The 17800-nt window shown below is 41.8% G+C and overlaps 2 protein-coding genes across 3 annotated transcripts; one reads left to right on the top strand and one right to left on the bottom strand.

Annotated features, from left to right (window-relative positions):
• Positions 1–958: 958 nt before the first annotated feature.
• zfhx2 (zinc finger homeobox 2) lies at positions 959–13846 on the bottom strand. Its single transcript, XM_038997670.1, has 5 exons — positions 13815–13846; positions 11801–11959; positions 8567–8621; positions 4136–8307; positions 959–3828 (listed from the first exon to the last, which is right to left on the bottom strand). Exons 1-5 carry the CDS (start codon positions 13818–13820, stop codon positions 3433–3435), a joined length of 4788 nt encoding a protein of 1595 aa, XP_038853598.1. The 5' UTR covers positions 13821–13846; the 3' UTR covers positions 959–3432.
• An 881-nt stretch (positions 13847–14727) lies between these two features.
• thtpa (thiamine triphosphatase) lies at positions 14728–16917 on the top strand. 2 transcript variants are annotated; one of them, XM_038997672.1, is made up of 5 exons: positions 14728–14821; positions 15046–15121; positions 15516–15755; positions 15891–16070; positions 16693–16917. In XM_038997672.1, the coding sequence occupies exons 1-5, from the start codon at positions 14816–14818 to the stop codon at positions 16791–16793; spliced, it is 603 nt and encodes a 200-aa protein (XP_038853600.1). In that variant the 5' UTR covers positions 14728–14815; the 3' UTR covers positions 16794–16917. The 2 variants fall into 2 exon arrangements, with proteins under 2 accessions (XP_038853600.1, XP_038853599.1); XM_038997671.1 differs by having other exon boundaries at positions 15516–16070.
• Positions 16918–17800: the final 883 nt, after the last annotated feature.

Below are 17800 nucleotides of genomic sequence, written 5' to 3'. Positions count from 1 at the left end.
GTGTGCAATTGGCATGCTTACTACAGGAATGTCAACCAGAGATGTTGCCAGAGAATTTAATGTTAATTTTTCTACCATAAACTGCATTCAACGTCATTTTAGAGAATTTGGCAGTACGTCCAACCGGCCTCACAACCTCAGACCACATGTAATCATGCCAGCCCAGGACCTCCTCATCCGGCTTCTTCACCTGCGGGATCGTCTGAAGGGGGACGGTGCTGAGGAGTATTTATGACTGTAAAAAAACTCTTCTGATTGACTGGGCGTTGCTGCCAAGTGGGTGGGCCTATGCCCTCCCAGGCTCACCCATGGCAACACCCCTGCCCAGTCATGTGAAAACCATTCATTAGGGCCTATTGAATTTATTTCAATTGATCAATATCCTTATATGAACTGTAACTCAAGTAAAATCTTTGAAATTGTTGCATGTTGCATTTATATTTTTGTTCAGTATATATAGCATGTCAAAGATACGTTGCATTCACAATGCAAAAACAATGACATCGAAAAAATAATTGAAATACTCTCAATTTCACACATTTTAAACATATTTTCCCCATTCTACGCTTGACAAGCAGTTCCCTTCATCCAACACTTGGCACTGGTCATGGCTGTGTGTAAATTTACACACACTCAAGCCAACGTTCATATTGAAAAATCTCACAGCTTGGAAATGATCCAACGCATGGTTTATGCAGATTTGTGCCTACATATTATTGATAAATGAGGCCCCAGGTTCCTGATGGAGACAGAACTGTCATTACCATATAACTAGTCACACCTTACATGCAGCAGAGTACAACCATGGCAAAAAGTCAGCTATGCTCTAGGTTTATCATGAATTTACAAATACATCAACTCTTGGCTATGATTACATGAAGCCTATTACAAGAGACTAGTGAAATTAATTTACCAAGCAATGAACCTGGTTGACATACCCATAACATGCTAAGTAGACTGGTTTTGTTGTTTAATTTATTTTATTTGTTTTCTGTATACCAAAAGAAAACTGAATGGGAGATCCAACACAAAATGAAAGTACAAGTGAGGAAAAATATAAGCTTCGTCAATATTCTAAACATCTTTTAAGCACACTGCCACCATTATTGTTCAATATTCATACCAATACCATCTTTCTTGTGAAAAGAGGCATCATTAAAACCGTTATGGTTCGATAATAATCAAAACCGTGATGAGTAATGATAACAATAGCAGAAGTAGTACAGTTATAACAATTGTGATAATCAAGTGACAATGAAAAATGATTAGAATAAAAAGCAGATCTCCATAAAACCTATCTACCTTGGACAATGCAACATTGTGTAATCCCATACTTGAAGCCCTGCAACCCAGTCCTTGTTTTAGACAAATGCTACAGCTCCACACCATTAAAAAAAGATTAGTAATTATGGAGGACATTTTAAAACGTTTAGTCTTTGAGCCCAATAAAGTGCCTTTCTCATGTTGTGAAGGCTGAAATGCATTAATCTGTAGCTCATGGTAAAAATGTTGGACTGGCTCAAGTGTCAAGCCATGGGAGTTACTTTACAGTTTGCATGAAGAACATCTCTCCTGCTCTCTGCCAACCTCAAGATTGCTTTTTGGTTTTTTTTAAATGACAGAAAGCAAAAGGAAGGGTAACTTTGGAATATCAGTTTTTCGTAATATATTTCTTTTTAAAAAATCATTTAGTTTAGCATTTTGTTAAAACTATTAATAGTAACATTATTAATAACAATAATATACAACATAAAACCGAAGGAAAACATATTTAGTAGTTTATGTGTCCTTCAAAACAGCACCTTCGTTAGCTCCGTCTTGACTTTTTGTATGTCCCTATTGCTTACAAAAGGTGACTAGAGTACCAAACTGACTCCCTTCTCTTGGTTTCTGGACTAGTTGCATTATTTCTACCCAGTACAAAGATGACGAGTATTAGCTTGCAACCACATATGTTTCAAGACAAAAAAATATATAAATTAAACCCCAAAAATTCAAACCCTGTTCTTTTCTTATCTTGGTCAAGTCTTTTTCATTTGACCTCCACAGGAAGTTGATGTATATTGATGGTTATAAGCAATAGCACTTGTTCCAATCTTATGCAATGATCCGTTGTGGATATTTTCATTGACCAAATAAGAAAAAAGGGCGGAAACATACAATTTTCTTGCTCCACATACTCATTCAATAGATCTTGCACACCAGTAATGAATTAATAGATTGGAAATAATTTAACAATAGTGACTGGACTAAGACTCTCCTTGCACGGCATTAAGGTCTGATCCGTCTTTTGTTTGGAGTTTAATAAGCCAAAACATACCTTTTTTGACAGACTGCAACAAAACAATGTTTCAATTTAATTATTGTGACTCACCATAAGACATCCAACATGCGCATATTTCATTAAGTAGAAATACACTCTGCATAAGAATGCTTAAGAATAAAAACGTTTCATACAATGTGAAACGCATCAAAGTGCTGTATAATGAGAGTCTGCCCTCTTCAGCCTCTTCTCCCCCCATCTATAGAGGATTGTCATGAAAACAGAGTGAATTGGTCTCTAGTCCCATAGGGCTCTAGTCAAAAGTAGTGCACTATATAGGGAATATCCTACCATTTCAGCCGCAGGCAATGCGCTAACAGGAGGGGATAATAATCTGTTCAGTTTAACAAGCCAATTCTAGTCACAACCAGTTAAAAGTACCTTTAAAATCCAAGTAAAGTGAAATACACCATCTCTAACTGAACACACTCCACCTGTATCCTAACAAAAAGTTTGGGATACAGATAAAATCAAAACCGCTTTCGTTCAAAGCCACTAAAACAGAGCTACTTCTCATTTGTTCTGGTCAAATCTATCCATGTACAGTCAATCCCAGCAGTCCCAGTCTTATAGGATGCAGTTGGACTAACAAAATGACTTGGGAAGGAGTATACTGTGGGAAATGTAATATCAGACCCAGTCTCAAACACAAGTGCCTGGTCCACTATTAAAACTTCCATTTCTAGGCGCACTTATGAGGATAAGAATCTTGCAGTCTGTCATATAATGGCCTAATCGTTTTGCATAAGCAGTCTTAAGGGGATAATACACAAGTATTGTAAGAGTAATTTTAAGGACAAGGATGAGACAAGGATTATAACTGCAGACCAGAAAAATATCAAAGGGGACTGGTACATGTTCATCAGTCATTTGATAACTTTTGATTAAGCGTGAAGCAGTGTAACAATAGTCAGTGTATCCAAATGAGTCCAGTTTGGAAACAAGAACTCGGCAGAAAGACGTCCAAGGAGAGGGAGAAAGGGCAACCGGGCCTTTCCAAACATCGGAAACCAAAGAATATTAGCTTGGAAGACCAGTGCCCAATTTTTGTTTCTTAAAATGTAAGGAGCCCAATGGGTCCCGAGTCTCTACCAGCACCAACGGGTGCCTTAGCTGGTGCTGCTGGCTGGGGGTGGGGAAGCTGGAGGGTCCTCTACAACAGACCCTAAGGCGGAGACAGAACTGGACCCGGTATCAGATCCGTTGTTGATGATGGTCGCCGGCTGGCCAAAGTTAGTGGTTCTCAGAGTGGCTAGATGTCGAGGGGAGAAGACATGGGATCTTGCTGCTGCTCTGGACTCAAAGCCTGCATTGCAGGCCTCGCACCTGCCTCTCAGCATCTCTCGACCTGCTGGCTGGCCCCTGGCTGGGGGAGAAGATGGCTCCAGGACCGTCAGCTGAACCGGTTTGGGAAGGATAGGACGGTGGGCTCGCAGAGCATTGTACTGCAGATAGCTGCCTGAGCTCATGTCAACCTTCTTGGAGGGATCTGACGACACTGGAGACTAGAAGAGGGAGAGAGAGGGAAAGAGACAAAGACGTTACTCCAACAAAAAAGGTTACTGGTGAGTTACCTCAATTTACATATACACACTTCTAGACAAGGAGCAAAGTTTTAGGGACGGTTGCCCAGACACAGATTAAGCCTAGTCCAAGACCAGAAATCCTGCACAGTTGAGATCTCTATGGAAATATCTTCTTAATCCAAAACTAGGCTTAATCTGTGTCTGGGAAACCAGCCTTTAAAGTAAAAAATAATATGAACAACTTCCCACACCAATGCATAGCATACTGTACAGTCAAATGTCTGACCAGTTTCTCCTGCTGCAGCCTCCAGCGTTTCTCCTTGGCGCGGGTATTCTGGAACCAGATCTGCACCACCTTGAGTGGCAGCCCCAGCTCCGTCCCTACTGCCTCACACTCCAGTGCGTTAGGGTGGGCGCACGTCTCATAGCAAGACTGCAGGATGGACAGCTGCAGACAGGACAGGTGTGTGCGCGGCCTGCGGGTGGTGGAGTGGTGCAGGAAGCTTCCCTCCGATGGAGCAGTCTTGGCGATGGTGACAATGCTGACAGTGGTCTGAGGGCTTGCACTTGCTGTGGTGGTGGTTGCTACGGTAGAGGCAGCAGCAGAAATATTGAGAGCAGTGGTGGCAGCAGTGGCGCCGACAACTGTGGGAGCACGGGGGGTTGACAGACCCAACTGTTCCCTAGAAAGCGTGTTGATCTTAAAGGGGCCCTTGGCTGACCAGTAGTTGAGCCCATTTTGTTTTTGAGATGTCGCAGCAAGGGACTTGCTAATTGGAGTGGAGGGCATTTTTGGTACCATGCGGTTAGTGGATCCAGGCCCAGCTAGTGGCTTCTCTTGGTTATGATCATCCACTTCTTCATCAGAGTCATTTTCCCCAACATCCTCTTCAGGTGTATGTTTGGGAGGGGGGCAAGGCGGGGTAGGACAGGTCTCCTTGGGTACGACAGGGAGAGATGGAGCGATGCTTTTGGGGGCAATTTTGACCATTGTGACATTGTTTGTCACCTCCATTTTGGTCTTTGGCACTGCAGACACACTGCTGCTCACGGAGGAAATGGAAGAGGCCACCTCCTTGGGCCTGTTAGGAACTTGGTTTTTGATTTTGACAATTTCCTCTTTCACCTCAGTCTTTGGGAGGGCCCGTACTGGATTGGCTACAGTTGAGATGCTACAGTTGGTGTTTGATTTGGGGGTGCTGGAGAAAATGGGTTGTGACAGTGGCCAGGTGAACTTGATGAGCGGTTTGCCCACTGCTGCCAGAGTGCCATCACTGACGAAGCGAACCTCACCCTTGCGCTCCCTAGCCCGCATGTTCTGAAACCAGATCTGTACAACTTTCTTTGGGAGATGGACCCACTCTGATATTTGCTCAAACTCATGTTTCCCAGGATTTGGATCTTTGAAATAGCAGCCATAAAGCACATCAAGCTGCTCAGCCTGGATGATGGTCCTGGAACGTCTCATGTCCCTGTACCGTCGTGCTTTGGGCCTGCCTTTCTGGTCCCTCTCCTTTTCCCTCTCCCGCTCCTTTTCTCTCTCAATTATGGAGGTGTTCAACCTCTCTGCTGCCCTCATGTAAACAGTGCTGGCCTTAGCCATGTTATTGCCACGGGCAAAGCCACTGCTGTTGGACATTGCTTGCTCAGGTTTGAACTTGACCACACCGAGTCTCCCTTCTTCAGGTAACCCAAAAGCTGTGGGTCTTAGACCTAGCCCGTCAAGCAGACGGCCCTTTTGTGCTGAAGTCTTGTCACCCATGAGAGAGGTGGAGGAAGCAGATGTTGAGCTGTGGCTTTTCCTGATGCTGAGATCTAAAGCAGCCTCACAGTCTCCACCATTAGACATGTAGTGGGAGGTGTGGGTATGGAGGGAGAGTGGTGATGTAATGAGAGGGTCAGAGAACCGGGTGATGTTAGGAGGGTTTGGAAAGGCAGGTACTTTGCCTCCATCTCCTTCTGCAACTCCAAGCCCAACCACCGAGGGAGGGAGTGAGAGAACATAGGGGCTAAGGAATTGAGTAGAGAATGGAGCCAGGGACAAAGACAGAGGGAGGGAGTGTAGAATGCCACTTGGAAGTCCTCGATGGTCAATGGCGATAGAAAGTTGGGAAGGAGGATCAGCTTGGGCCTCGAGTTCCAAATCCACGTCAGGGTCTAATCTCTCCTTCTTGACCTCCACCTCCTCCCGCTCCAACTCCCTCTTTCTATTTCTTCTCTTTGCTCTCTGAGATGCAGCCTCCTCGTCATCATCGTCATCCTCGGCATCTGAGAGAAACACAGTGGTGGAGCGCAGCACCTTTCCTCCTCCTGAGTCCTTGTCTCCTGCCAGTTCTACCAGAGCCTCCTCTTTAGCAGGGCTGCCTGGCCCCTCCCTCATGGAGCCACTCAGGCTGTCCTCCTCACTCACGATGACAGAGGTGTAGAATTCTTCATTGTCTGAATCAGAGGCCAGACACGAGTCCCCTTGGCTCTCCCTCCCCAACTCTTTCCTCCTTCCTCCACTATTGGACAGATCCATTGCGTGACTGCCAAAGGCCTCACCGCTGTCCCTTCCCTCAAGCATATCTATTGTAAGGGCACCTTCCTCCTCTTCGTTATCAAGACACTTGTTTATTTTACCGTAGGCTGCAATGCTGCGCATGTGCCCTGCGCCCCCAGCTTTCTGCTTTTCTTTGGCGCGTCGGGCGTCAGTGAGCCACTTGTGTACCTCCGACTCGGTGAGCCCCACCTCCCTGCCCAACGACTCACAGTCATCACGAGGAGGACTGGCTGCGTCAGCCCCACTACGCGACTCTAGAAACGCACGCAGAACCTGTATCTGGAACTCTGACAGTATCGGGGACCCTGGGGAGAAGTGCCGAGCCCTCAAATTAGCATGGGGATGAGTTGGATCATAGGAATTTAAGGCGTGTTTAAAGGGGCTCAATTTTGGTGACAACACAGAGACACAAGGGCTTGTGCCAACTTCAGATTTTTTAAGGGTACAATCAGGGCTAAGCATAAGCATATTTAAAGTGGTAGGACTTAGGCTTGAGTTGCTGGTAACAGACGGTGAGCGGTCAATACACTTGTCAATGTCCTCCCCTTTTCCATCTGCAGAGTTCCCTTCGTATGTTGTACCATCTTTCATTTCATTATCTCCATCTATCCTAAATGACTCAACCCTGTTATTTTTGTTTACTAAGGCGCTGATGAGCTCTTGTGCATATCCTTTACTATCCTCCTCACAAATATCTCTTTCTCCATCATATTCCAGGGGCCAATTTCTCCCCTTTTCAGACTTAAGGGACCTTTTCTCCTCAATTGTCATCTTGTTCGTCTCTTCCTTCAATTTGCTCTTGTTTGTTTGGTTGTCTTCTGAACAGGTTTGTGTGGTTACTTGGAGGCCGACAGCTGGCCACTGGTTCTGTAAGCTACTGAGTCTTTGGGCCAGGATAGCTTGCTGGGCAGCATTGAGACCTAGAAGGGGAACAGACTGTGTCAAAAGCTCTGGGTTTAGACTCTGGCTTTGGAGCCCATTCACGATAAAGGGCATGAGCATCTGATGCTGGGGTATGAGCTGAGGTGTGGCAGGGGACGTCCCAGCCGCAAACAGAGAGGGGAGGAGGGAGTGCGAGAGAGAGCTTGGGCTGGACGTGAGGAGGGTGAGAAAGGCAGAGACTGCCTGAGCAGAGGCTACAGGGGAGGAAAGCAGCGAGGGAGCCGGCTGAGTTTGAATAGGTTCTCCGTCTTTGGTAGTCATTGCTGCTGCTGTCAGGCTTGCCGGGATGACACAATTGCTGCTGGTGGTGCAAACCAACTGTGCAGTGCTGCCCCCAGAGGTAACAACTAAGTTAGTAGCCATGTTACTTCCCAAATTTCCAGTTGCACTGTTGGCAGAGATTCCTGCATTTCTGCTGCGGGTCTGGTGCAAAACAGATTTCAAATGACTCTCCAGGGTAATGGCATGGTTGTAAGAGACTCGACACACAGCGCACTGGTAGGGCTTGTTTGATAAATATGGCCGAGACAGAAAAGGGACTGAGGGAGCAGGGGTGTCATTTTCACCACCCTGTTTTAGGGATCCTGTTCTCATCCGTTGCACATGGGATGCAGAGTTGTAGTGAACACACAATGTGGTCCTGGTAGGAAAAGCCTCTAAGCACGCATTACATTTGAATGGACGGCTGTCATCGCCATCAGCCATTACACCATTTTTTCCTGTGGACTTTTCATTGTCGACAGGTGTTTCTGTGGACTGATCCCTCTCCTGATCCGACTCCAAGACAACTACACCTCCCTCCGGGTCTTTCACTCCGACTTCCTTATCCATCTCTTTATCTTTGTCGCCAGACCCAATGAGAGTGTGCCTACTGTTGTAATTCTGCTGGGGTCCTTCAGAGTTCTCATTATTTTGACATGGGTCTGAGAGGGAGGCTGAAGCTTCTAAAAGCTTCCGTTGTAATGATGCAGCATCTGATGTGAAGCAGAAAGACAAGATATTTCAGCAGGTGTTTTGGGTCCATGGAACCCTGACAACACAAATACAGTCATAGCATATTGATACATTTAGGTCTAAACCGTCAAGGGACAGGCGTTTAAAATGAACACAAGCTAATTGTTTAGGCTACTCAATATGTCAATGTGCTTGTATCCATTCAAATAATGCATAACTCAAATTCATAAATACAGTGCAAAACCGTAGGTACTGCTGTTAATCAGAGGACAAACTCACCTGTATCATGCTTAATATCAGTGTCCACTCCACTCGCCCCCTGTTTGGGAGCAGCCTGGTAAAGAGAAAAGAAAACTAACATTTTACCTTAAGACTCAATTTTGCTGACACAGGAACCCACTGCTTAGTGCTGCAGTCCAACAAGACAGCATCTTGGTATAAATTAGTGACTCATTCTATGACCTGCCAACCCTGTCCAACTTTTTATAGTACCAGACGCAGCGGCAAATTGGAGGTTCAAATCGCACGCAAAACGTGCCGAATTGGGGTACTCTTTCCACCAGCACGCTCGTGCGCACGCTGTTTGTGAGTCAGATCGCAATTATAGAATTATACCAAATCAAGTCTACAGAAGGTTGGAATACTTGCTTGACAGCATTCCATTTACAGATGGTAAAAAAAAAAGTCACTAACAAGATCTAATTAGAAAGAACACACAAAGGGCCTTTATTCTTGGAGTTTATTTTATTAAACAAATAAGCTAGTCTCAGGTTGCGTGATCCTCGTAATGTTGTGGAAAATACAACTAATGGGACGCAGAATTAAATGTATATCACACTCGCACAAATGCAACAAGTTATTCGTATTTGAATTATTTCTTTCACTAGCAAATGCGAGTGAAGTGCTGGCACTTTAGAGCCCACTGAATGTCCATCTTATGTTTGCTTGAAACAATTAGTGTTTCCCTTTCCACAACACATGGACTCGAAAAGAGATTTGGCCATGTGTTTACATACAGCTGACAGTCGGCAAACTCAGCATCACAACAAACAGGAGGGGCAGACACGGGGTAGCTACGTCGAATAATGATGTATTAATCTCCATTGACACAAACTCTGTACACGTCTGTGTGTTTCCACTCGAGAAACGGGATGTTAATGTATTACTGAGTACATTTTAATTAAAAATTTTAAAAAACAACCACACCCTATTAATTTCTGCGTACTTTTAACTCAGATCTCGTACATGGACAGAGAATTGCGTAGTAGGTACGCAAAATGCGTACATGTTGGAAGGTCTGTATAATAATGCACTAAGTAAAGATTTGGCACATTGCACACATTGTTACATATTATGAAATACAGTACCAGTCAAAGGTTGGGCAACACCTACTCATTCAAGGGTTTTTCTTTCTTTTCACTACTTTTGACATTGTAGAATAATGAAGACATCAAAACTATGAAATAACACATATGGAATCATGTAGTAACCAAAAAAAAGTGTTATTTTACATTTGAGATTCTTCAAAGTAACCACCCTTTGCCTTGACAGCTTTGCACACTCTTGGCATTCTCTCATCAGCTTCATGAGGTAGTCACCTGGAATGCTTTTCAATTAACAGGTGTGCCTTGTTAAAAGTTCATTTGTGGAATTTCTTTCCTTCTTAATGTGTTTGAGCCAGTCAGTTGTGTTGTGACAAGGTAGGGGTGGTATACAGGAGAGCCCCCTATTTGGTAAAAGACCAAGTTCATATTATGTCAAGAACAGCTCAAATAAGCAAAGAGAAACAGTCCATCATTACTTTAAGACATGGTCAGTCAAACCGGAAAATGTCAAAACTTTTAAAGTTTCTTCAAGTGCAGTCGCAAAAACCATCAAGCGCTATGATGAAACTGGCTCTCATGAGGACCGCCACAGGAAAGGAAGACCCAGAGTTACCTCTGCTGCAGAGGGTAAGTTTATTGGAGTTACCAGCTTCAGAAATTGCAGGCCAAATAAATGCTTCACAGAGTTCAAGTAACAGACAACATCAACTGTTCAGAGACGACTGTGAGTCAAACCTTGATGGTCAAATTGCTGCAAAGAAACCACTACTAAAGGACACGAATAAGAAGAAGAGACTTGCTTGGGCCAAGAAACCCAAGCAATGGATATTAGACCGGTGGAGTCCAAAATTTAGATTTGGTTCCGACCGCCGTGTCTTTGTGAGCGGATGATCTCCGCATGTGTAGTTCCCACTGTGAAGCATGGAGAAGATGGTGTGATGGTGCTTTGCTGGTGACACTGTCAGTGATTTATTTTAATTCAAGGCGCACTTAACCAGCATGGCTACCACAGCATTCTGCAGTGATAAGCCATCCCATCTGGTTTGCGCTTAATGGAACTATTATTTGTTTTTCAACAGGACAATGACCCAACACACCTCCAGGCTGTGTAAGGACTATTTAACCAAGCAGAGCGATGGAGTGCTGCATCAGATGACCTGGCCTCCACAATCACCCAAACTCAACCCAATTGAGATGGTTTGGGATAAGTTGGACTGCAGAGTGAAGGAAACTCATCCAACAAGTGCTCAGCATATGTGGAAACCCCTTAAAGACAGTTGGAAAAGCATTCCAGGTGAAGCTGGTTGAGAGAATGCCAGGAGTGTGCAAAGCTGTCATCTAGGCAAAGGGTGGCTACTTCGAAAAACGCAAATATAGTTTGATTTGTTTAACACTTTTAGTTCCTACATGATTCCATATGGTGTTACTTCATAGTTTTGATGTCTTCACTATTATTCTACAGTGTAGAAAAAAGTAAAAATAAAGAAAACCTCTAATGAGTAAGTGTCCAAACTTTTGACTGGTACTGCATGTTGAGGCAAAATTATAGACAGTAGCAAAATAGAACTCAATTGAATGAACATTAAATGTTTTTAAATATTCTTGAATTATATAGGTGTACGTAGCTTATACTGTAGGCAATTTATCTTTTAAAGCAGTCATCTTGGTTTCCTTTGAAGCATATTTTTATCCTTTGCTTGTTTGTAACAGTTAAAGACATTTGCAACTTTGTAGTCAACTTCGTTGTGTAGTTAAGTCAGAAACATCTTGATTCTATGTTAGTGGAGATCTGTGTATAAAGTGGCACGGTACACAAAACAATTGCTTACGACGCAATTACCTGTTCTACGAGTGGTCTCAGCCAGTCCGTAAATAACAAGCGTTTTCAAATGCAGCTTTAGTAACTATGGTTTTTGGAAACAGCTCAGAGATTTAACGATGTTCTTACAAAAGAATAAGTTTAACTAACTTAAAATATAAGAGGCTTTTGGGAAACGTTCTAAAATCCTACAATAACATACAAATAATGCATGTACAATAATTGATCATGTATTATGTTTGACATCATCCAAGAATCATTAATTAAATACATCAACATAAAGACACAAAAGTCAAGTTTTGTTGACTCGCACAATGGGTAAAAAAAAAGAAATACAAGTCCAAAATGAACTTGAATTGCGCTACTTACAATGTCCAGCAACTTGTCTACACAGTTAGGAAGCACACTATGCCCATCATTCAGGTGCAGAGCAAGGGAGCCCCTGTCTGGTAACCCTTGTTGACACAGGGGGCACAACCACACCGCCACTCTGTTGCTGTCACTGCACACTGTCTCACCAGACTCCTCCTGCAAGATCAAAATGTATTTTAGTGGAATTAAAAATATTGCTTTTTAATCATGACCATGTCCAGGGGTGTTTCTCTGTAGAACCAAAATAAAATAAGCTATACAGTACAAATGTTTTCAGCCTCAATATAGATAATTAACTATTAGATAACAGAAATAGATAGCCTAATTGTTTAGGCTACATTAGACCTACCCAAAATAGTATCAATTAAACTTGGTCCAAATCAATTAATCAACTTCAAATTAAATTCCTCTGAGGACTACCAATTAACAAATTAACAGTGCAATAAAAATACTTTATTTCTGACATGTAATTGCAATGTCATGTGACACGAAGAAACATTTAAACCACTTCAATTAAAATGTAAGTGAATGGCCTGATTATTGACCTTGACCAGCATAAACTGTCAGCGACTAGCATGATATTTAGGGTCATGCAAAACATATCATGTCGCTTTATAACTAATAAGCGAATAATGGCCATTTGAACATCACACACACACTAACGTTAACAAAATAGCCTAATGGCCAACATACCTCACCATGAGAACTCAATGCAGTATTGTCCTTTTCCAATGCTACTCGGCAGAAATTGAAATTTGTGGTTATGTTTAACGACTTACATAGTCGCTATTAAGATCCAAATTTGAACACTACTAAATTAATCGATGCGCGATAAAAACAAAAACAAATACCAACACTTGTATTTGCCCACTTCCGTCCTCACCAATTATCTAGCCGTGCCCAGAAAATATCGTTTTACCAGCAAGGTTGCATGATTATTATAGTTGAGAAAGTGCAGTGAGTAATAAAACATAGTTTAAGGCTTTATATAACAACGGTGTGGATAAAAATGCCCAAATGGCTCGTGATTCTTTAGCTAATTAACGTCCAACCTAATTAGCTACGCCGAAGTGTTGAATCAATTAGCTAGCAAGCTAGCTAACGTTAGTTAGCCAAGCTATCAACGTCGCAATAGTTGTTTCTAGCTTATGTTATGAAATGCAAGAAACACACCAACTCTGTCCTGCAATTATAAAGACGGTTAAAAACTGAGACTCGAAACTACGTACCGCATTGTCTATTCATTAACGTTGCGAAATTAAACAAAAGGACCAAAATAACAGTCGTGGCACTTAGCCTACTAGCTAACAAGAACTTAACCCGTCGCTGTCAACCTTCCTCAACTAGTCTGAAAAAAAAAACTAAGCCCAGGTGTACATGGCTACACATTCGGAAGTATACCGATCTACTACAAATAGATACTGTAGGCTTTAGATATTCCGTCCAAAACATCGGCCTCGAGTGCTTCCCTTATCCCTCGGATTGTGGGCTGCCAATCGGGGATCCAGTATTACACCACCCGCTGCCTGCTCAACAGCGCAAATTGAGGCCTACATGGACTAAGCTATTTAATTAATGAATATGGGTTCCCTTTACAGATGTGTAAAAAACGGCGCGCCCCCTACTCCCCCACCATTCCACAAAACCTGATAACACATTTTAATGATCTACTTCATTATACAAAATATTTAGTATTCATGAACATCTTTACAATCATTTTAGATGGCTTCGTGCAATAATTGACAAAAGAATCAAATGCTAAGCTACTTGAAACAGACTACTTGCACACTGCGCACGGCAAAAGGGGTGGTGGGGTGAAGAGAAACGGAGACGGAGGTTGAAAAGTTTGGAATTTAATGTTCGAATCCGGTGAATAGAACCATTTGATATACAACATTCATCGTTCGATTGAAACTATCATTTGCAACACAATCTTTCAAACACACAATCGCAATTAAGCAAACGCCAATATCGTTTAATTAACTTCAGAGCAATTAGCTAATGCATTTACCTGCATGGTCGTCGCTCCAGCGCACGCTTCCTCTCGCTCTTTAAAACTGAAAAGTTCTCTTGCTCGCCCTCCCTCGCCTGTTCTCTCCCTCCCTCATTCGCCCTCTCTCTTTCCCCTCTTCCCTCTAGTAAACACACGACAGCTCCCCCCAAGGCTGATTTCTGACATTCAGCAGGGAAGAATACATTTGGCGTCAATATAAAAACCTTCATGTAACAATATTAGTTGATTCAAATAGCCTAATATTTGTCTCGTCGAACCACTTCTGCAGTTTAATGTAATGAAACATGAGGGCTTCTCCAGAGCCATGTCCCTTGATCTGAAAAAGCATTTGTAGAATTCAATCAACCGGATTGAATCAGATTGCATACCCAACATCCTGACCCTCTATGGAGTCAGCAGATTAGGATGAAAATAAACCAGCAGGGCGAATAGCCTACATATTGAAATGTTAAACAATCACAACATGTATAGGACATGTATCTAGACAAAACGTTGCGTAAAGTTTTACATCTACTTATAATCATGGTGAGCCAATATATGTCTTTGATTAGAGCTATTTGGTCTCTGTTTAGTTTCTCAATCCATCAATAGGCTATTGAATGATTGGCATTTTCCAATTAGGCCTAATAGGACCCCTGTCCAATTAGGACACTTGTTACAGTATGTTCACCAAGCCCTTTTATATTACTGTACATCATATTGTGTAGTACTGCATGACAATAGTTTAATTATTCACGAAATATGGGGGATTATGGTGAAAACAAAGATACAAATAGTATAGATTATAGGTTTAAAAAAGGTACTAACAGTGTTTTTCAATCTCTGTATTGTTCTGCGTTATTATGACGGGCTATGATGCTCGGGAATGCAGTAAGCACCTAGGTGTCCACACTGCGCCTGTCTAAAATAATTGCGGCTGTCAGTGATTTAGTCAAAGCTCAATCAACAATCTTGAACCTATTTTACAAGACTGTTGAATCGGTAATAGCGGTCGTTAAATGGAGGTGAGGGGTAGCCTATATGAATGGTATAACGCTAATGTACTAGTCTAGTGTTACTCCTGCACGCGCTCTGTATTTAATACAGATCGTAGCTACGTTTCCACACTGCAGCAAGGCCAATATTGGGACCATATATTATTTCCCAAATGGAATTTATCATGTGTAGTTGTTAGATTCATTCATTTCACAGTGAGCATTTTGATGCTGATAAATTTGTGTCATTACAGAGTACAATGAGTGTGGAAGTGGAGAGGAAATTTGTCTGTGACGCTGACATTCAGAAACAATTGGAAGAGATAGGAGGTGTGTAGCCTCCAAGTTGTACCATTGTGCCCAAAGGGCATTTCCATAACTCTTGATTTTATATTAAAAACACACAAAAAAATGATTGATGTAGGCTACTTACAATATAGAATGCACCATTTTAATGTATAATGTGGGCTAACTACTAGATTAATTATAGTGGAATGCTGCTGATGAAGGTTGGTAAAGAAAGCTCAAATGTAGACTACAATGTTAATTTAGTTTTATCAGGACAGATTTTATTTTTAATACTTACTTGATATCATTTCTCAGTATACTTACAAATTAAAAACAAAATTGCATCCTTTTCAGCAGTGAAAACTATTCATTCAAACGATATGTAATACATTTTCTCTGCACCCTTCCCTCTTTCTTGCAACTTTTCTCTCACCAGCGGTGTGTATTGGTCAGAAACAATTCCAAGACAAGTATTTTGACACCCCAGACTTCCTTCTCACCTTGAGAGATGTGTGGTTGCGTTGTCGCCAGGGATGTTGGGAACTCAAATGCACCACAGTTACGAAGGCAGAAGACAGAGTGGGGGAGCCTCAGAAGGCAGAACTGTGTTCACGCTATCAGGAGATAACCAATCTGTCTCAAATTCAGTTGAAAGTGAGAGAGGTCATGAAAGAAGGTAATGGGGAGCAAAAAACTGCCAACCAGACGCACCCAGTGGTCCATCAAGACACACCCAAAACTGAAGGTGCAGAGAATTGCCCCACAGGGAATGAGTCCTGGCTGATGGAGCTGAATCTGGTTTGCTTTGCAGAGTTTACAACACAGAGGTGTTCATTCACTTTTGGGGGGGAAGGAGATGAAAGTGGAGTGCGTGTAGACCTTGACCAGGCCGACTTTGGCTATTGTGTTGGGGAGATAGAGGTTCTCGTGCCAAAGGGAGAAGACATTCAGTCTGCACTGAGGAAGATTGAAAAGACTGCCCAAAGACTGGGTGAGCAGGGGATGCTGGGTATCAGTCATTTATGCACTTATTATTCTTTCTCTTTTAATTTTCATGGTAATGGTTGTTTCTGCCAGAAAGCATGGATCATACAGATTGTTGGTATATATGTATTCTACTAATGTCTTCTTAAAGATAATTTAGTAGCACTTTATGTTACATCATGGAATAAAATGGTAATAACATGGTAATAGTAATGTAACAAATTATTTATACTCACAATAAAAACATTCACAACCCTTAATTTCAGTATAATTACATTCATGTTTAAGGGTAATAGTTTGTTATAAGACTTTAAGGATGAAATAAGAGTTTAATAAGGAAGATGGTTGGAAAAAGGGATAGGTATTGTTACCCCTCTATACTATGGCACAAAGTATGTGGTGTAACCCTGAAATAAGAATATAATTATACTGAAATTACGGGGTATCTGGGCAAATAACGTTTCAATGTGAGTAACTATAACTTGTTACCATATCATTACCATGTTATTACAACTTTATTCTGTGCTGTAATGTCACACCTTAGGGTTCATTTTGTATTTATATGTTATATTTATGTTAGAAATATTTAATATTTTCTTTATTTTTCCCTATTTCACCCTCATCTTTAGGTCTGTCTGGCGATCAGAGGGTTCAAGGAAAAATGGATGTGTACCTGCAAAGATACTGCCCAGAACACTATGCAAAATTACTAAGTGCACATATATTGTAAGAAATAGTAGCTGGAAGGTAGCTGACTAATGTCATTGAAACTTCTGCATGTCCTTAACTTTATCTAATTCAAGTGGTTAACACAAAAATGATGGTCTCTTTTTGTTATTACAATAAACAATGAAAAGTTATTATGATTGGTGGCCTTAATTTTGCTTTCACAAGACTTCATAATTTCATATGTCCTGCTATGCTGTCTGGGTGTCATAGGCCTAGTACATGGTATTCAACCACTTCTAAAGAATAATGAACTACCACCCTGTCCACTTGCAGAGTCACTGAATAATAATTACATCTGCCATTCAGCATGTTTTGGATCCACTTTTGCTGGAGACATAGGATGATTGGGAATGGGAATGTCTTCCAACCTCTTATCGCCACAGGGTGTGGTTGGTCTTGTCCTGCTTACCAACCTTGAAAAAACAAATAAACTAATACCATTGAGTTAGTATAGTATATAATTCCCTTGCCAAATGAAATACAAAACATATTTGAAAAAAAAGATCCTGTGCAATCATACATTTAAGATAGTTGTGTACCTACAGTTGAAGTAGGTCGGTTAGGACATCTACAATGTGCATGACACAAGTAATTTTTCCAACAATTATTCACAGACAAATTATTTGACTTATAATTCACTGCATCACAATTCCATTGGGTCAGAAGTTTACATACATTAAGTTGACTGTGCCTATAAACAGCTTGGAAAATTCCAGAAAATGATGTCATGGCTCTAGAAGCTTCTGATAGGCTAATTGACATAATTTGAGTCAATTGGAGGTGTACTGTCAGAGCTACTAGGAGTACTGGGTGGATGGAGTCAAGCGCAGAGAGCAGGTTTAAAGAACGTGTATTTATTTTCCAATACACAGGGAAAACGATCATGCCCTAAAACACACGGGCGCATGAAAAGATGAGTCCAAAAACACCGGACTAAACGGTTCCAAGAAAATAACACAATCCACTTCACAATCCAACACCAACATAACAGAAAACAAGCCCGCACAA

Source organism: Salvelinus namaycush, chromosome 7 (genome assembly GCF_016432855.1).
Source record: "Salvelinus namaycush isolate Seneca chromosome 7, SaNama_1.0, whole genome shotgun sequence".
Taxonomy (NCBI): Eukaryota; Metazoa; Chordata; class Actinopteri; order Salmoniformes; family Salmonidae; genus Salvelinus; species Salvelinus namaycush.
This window is presented reverse-complemented; position numbering and strand designations above follow the sequence as displayed.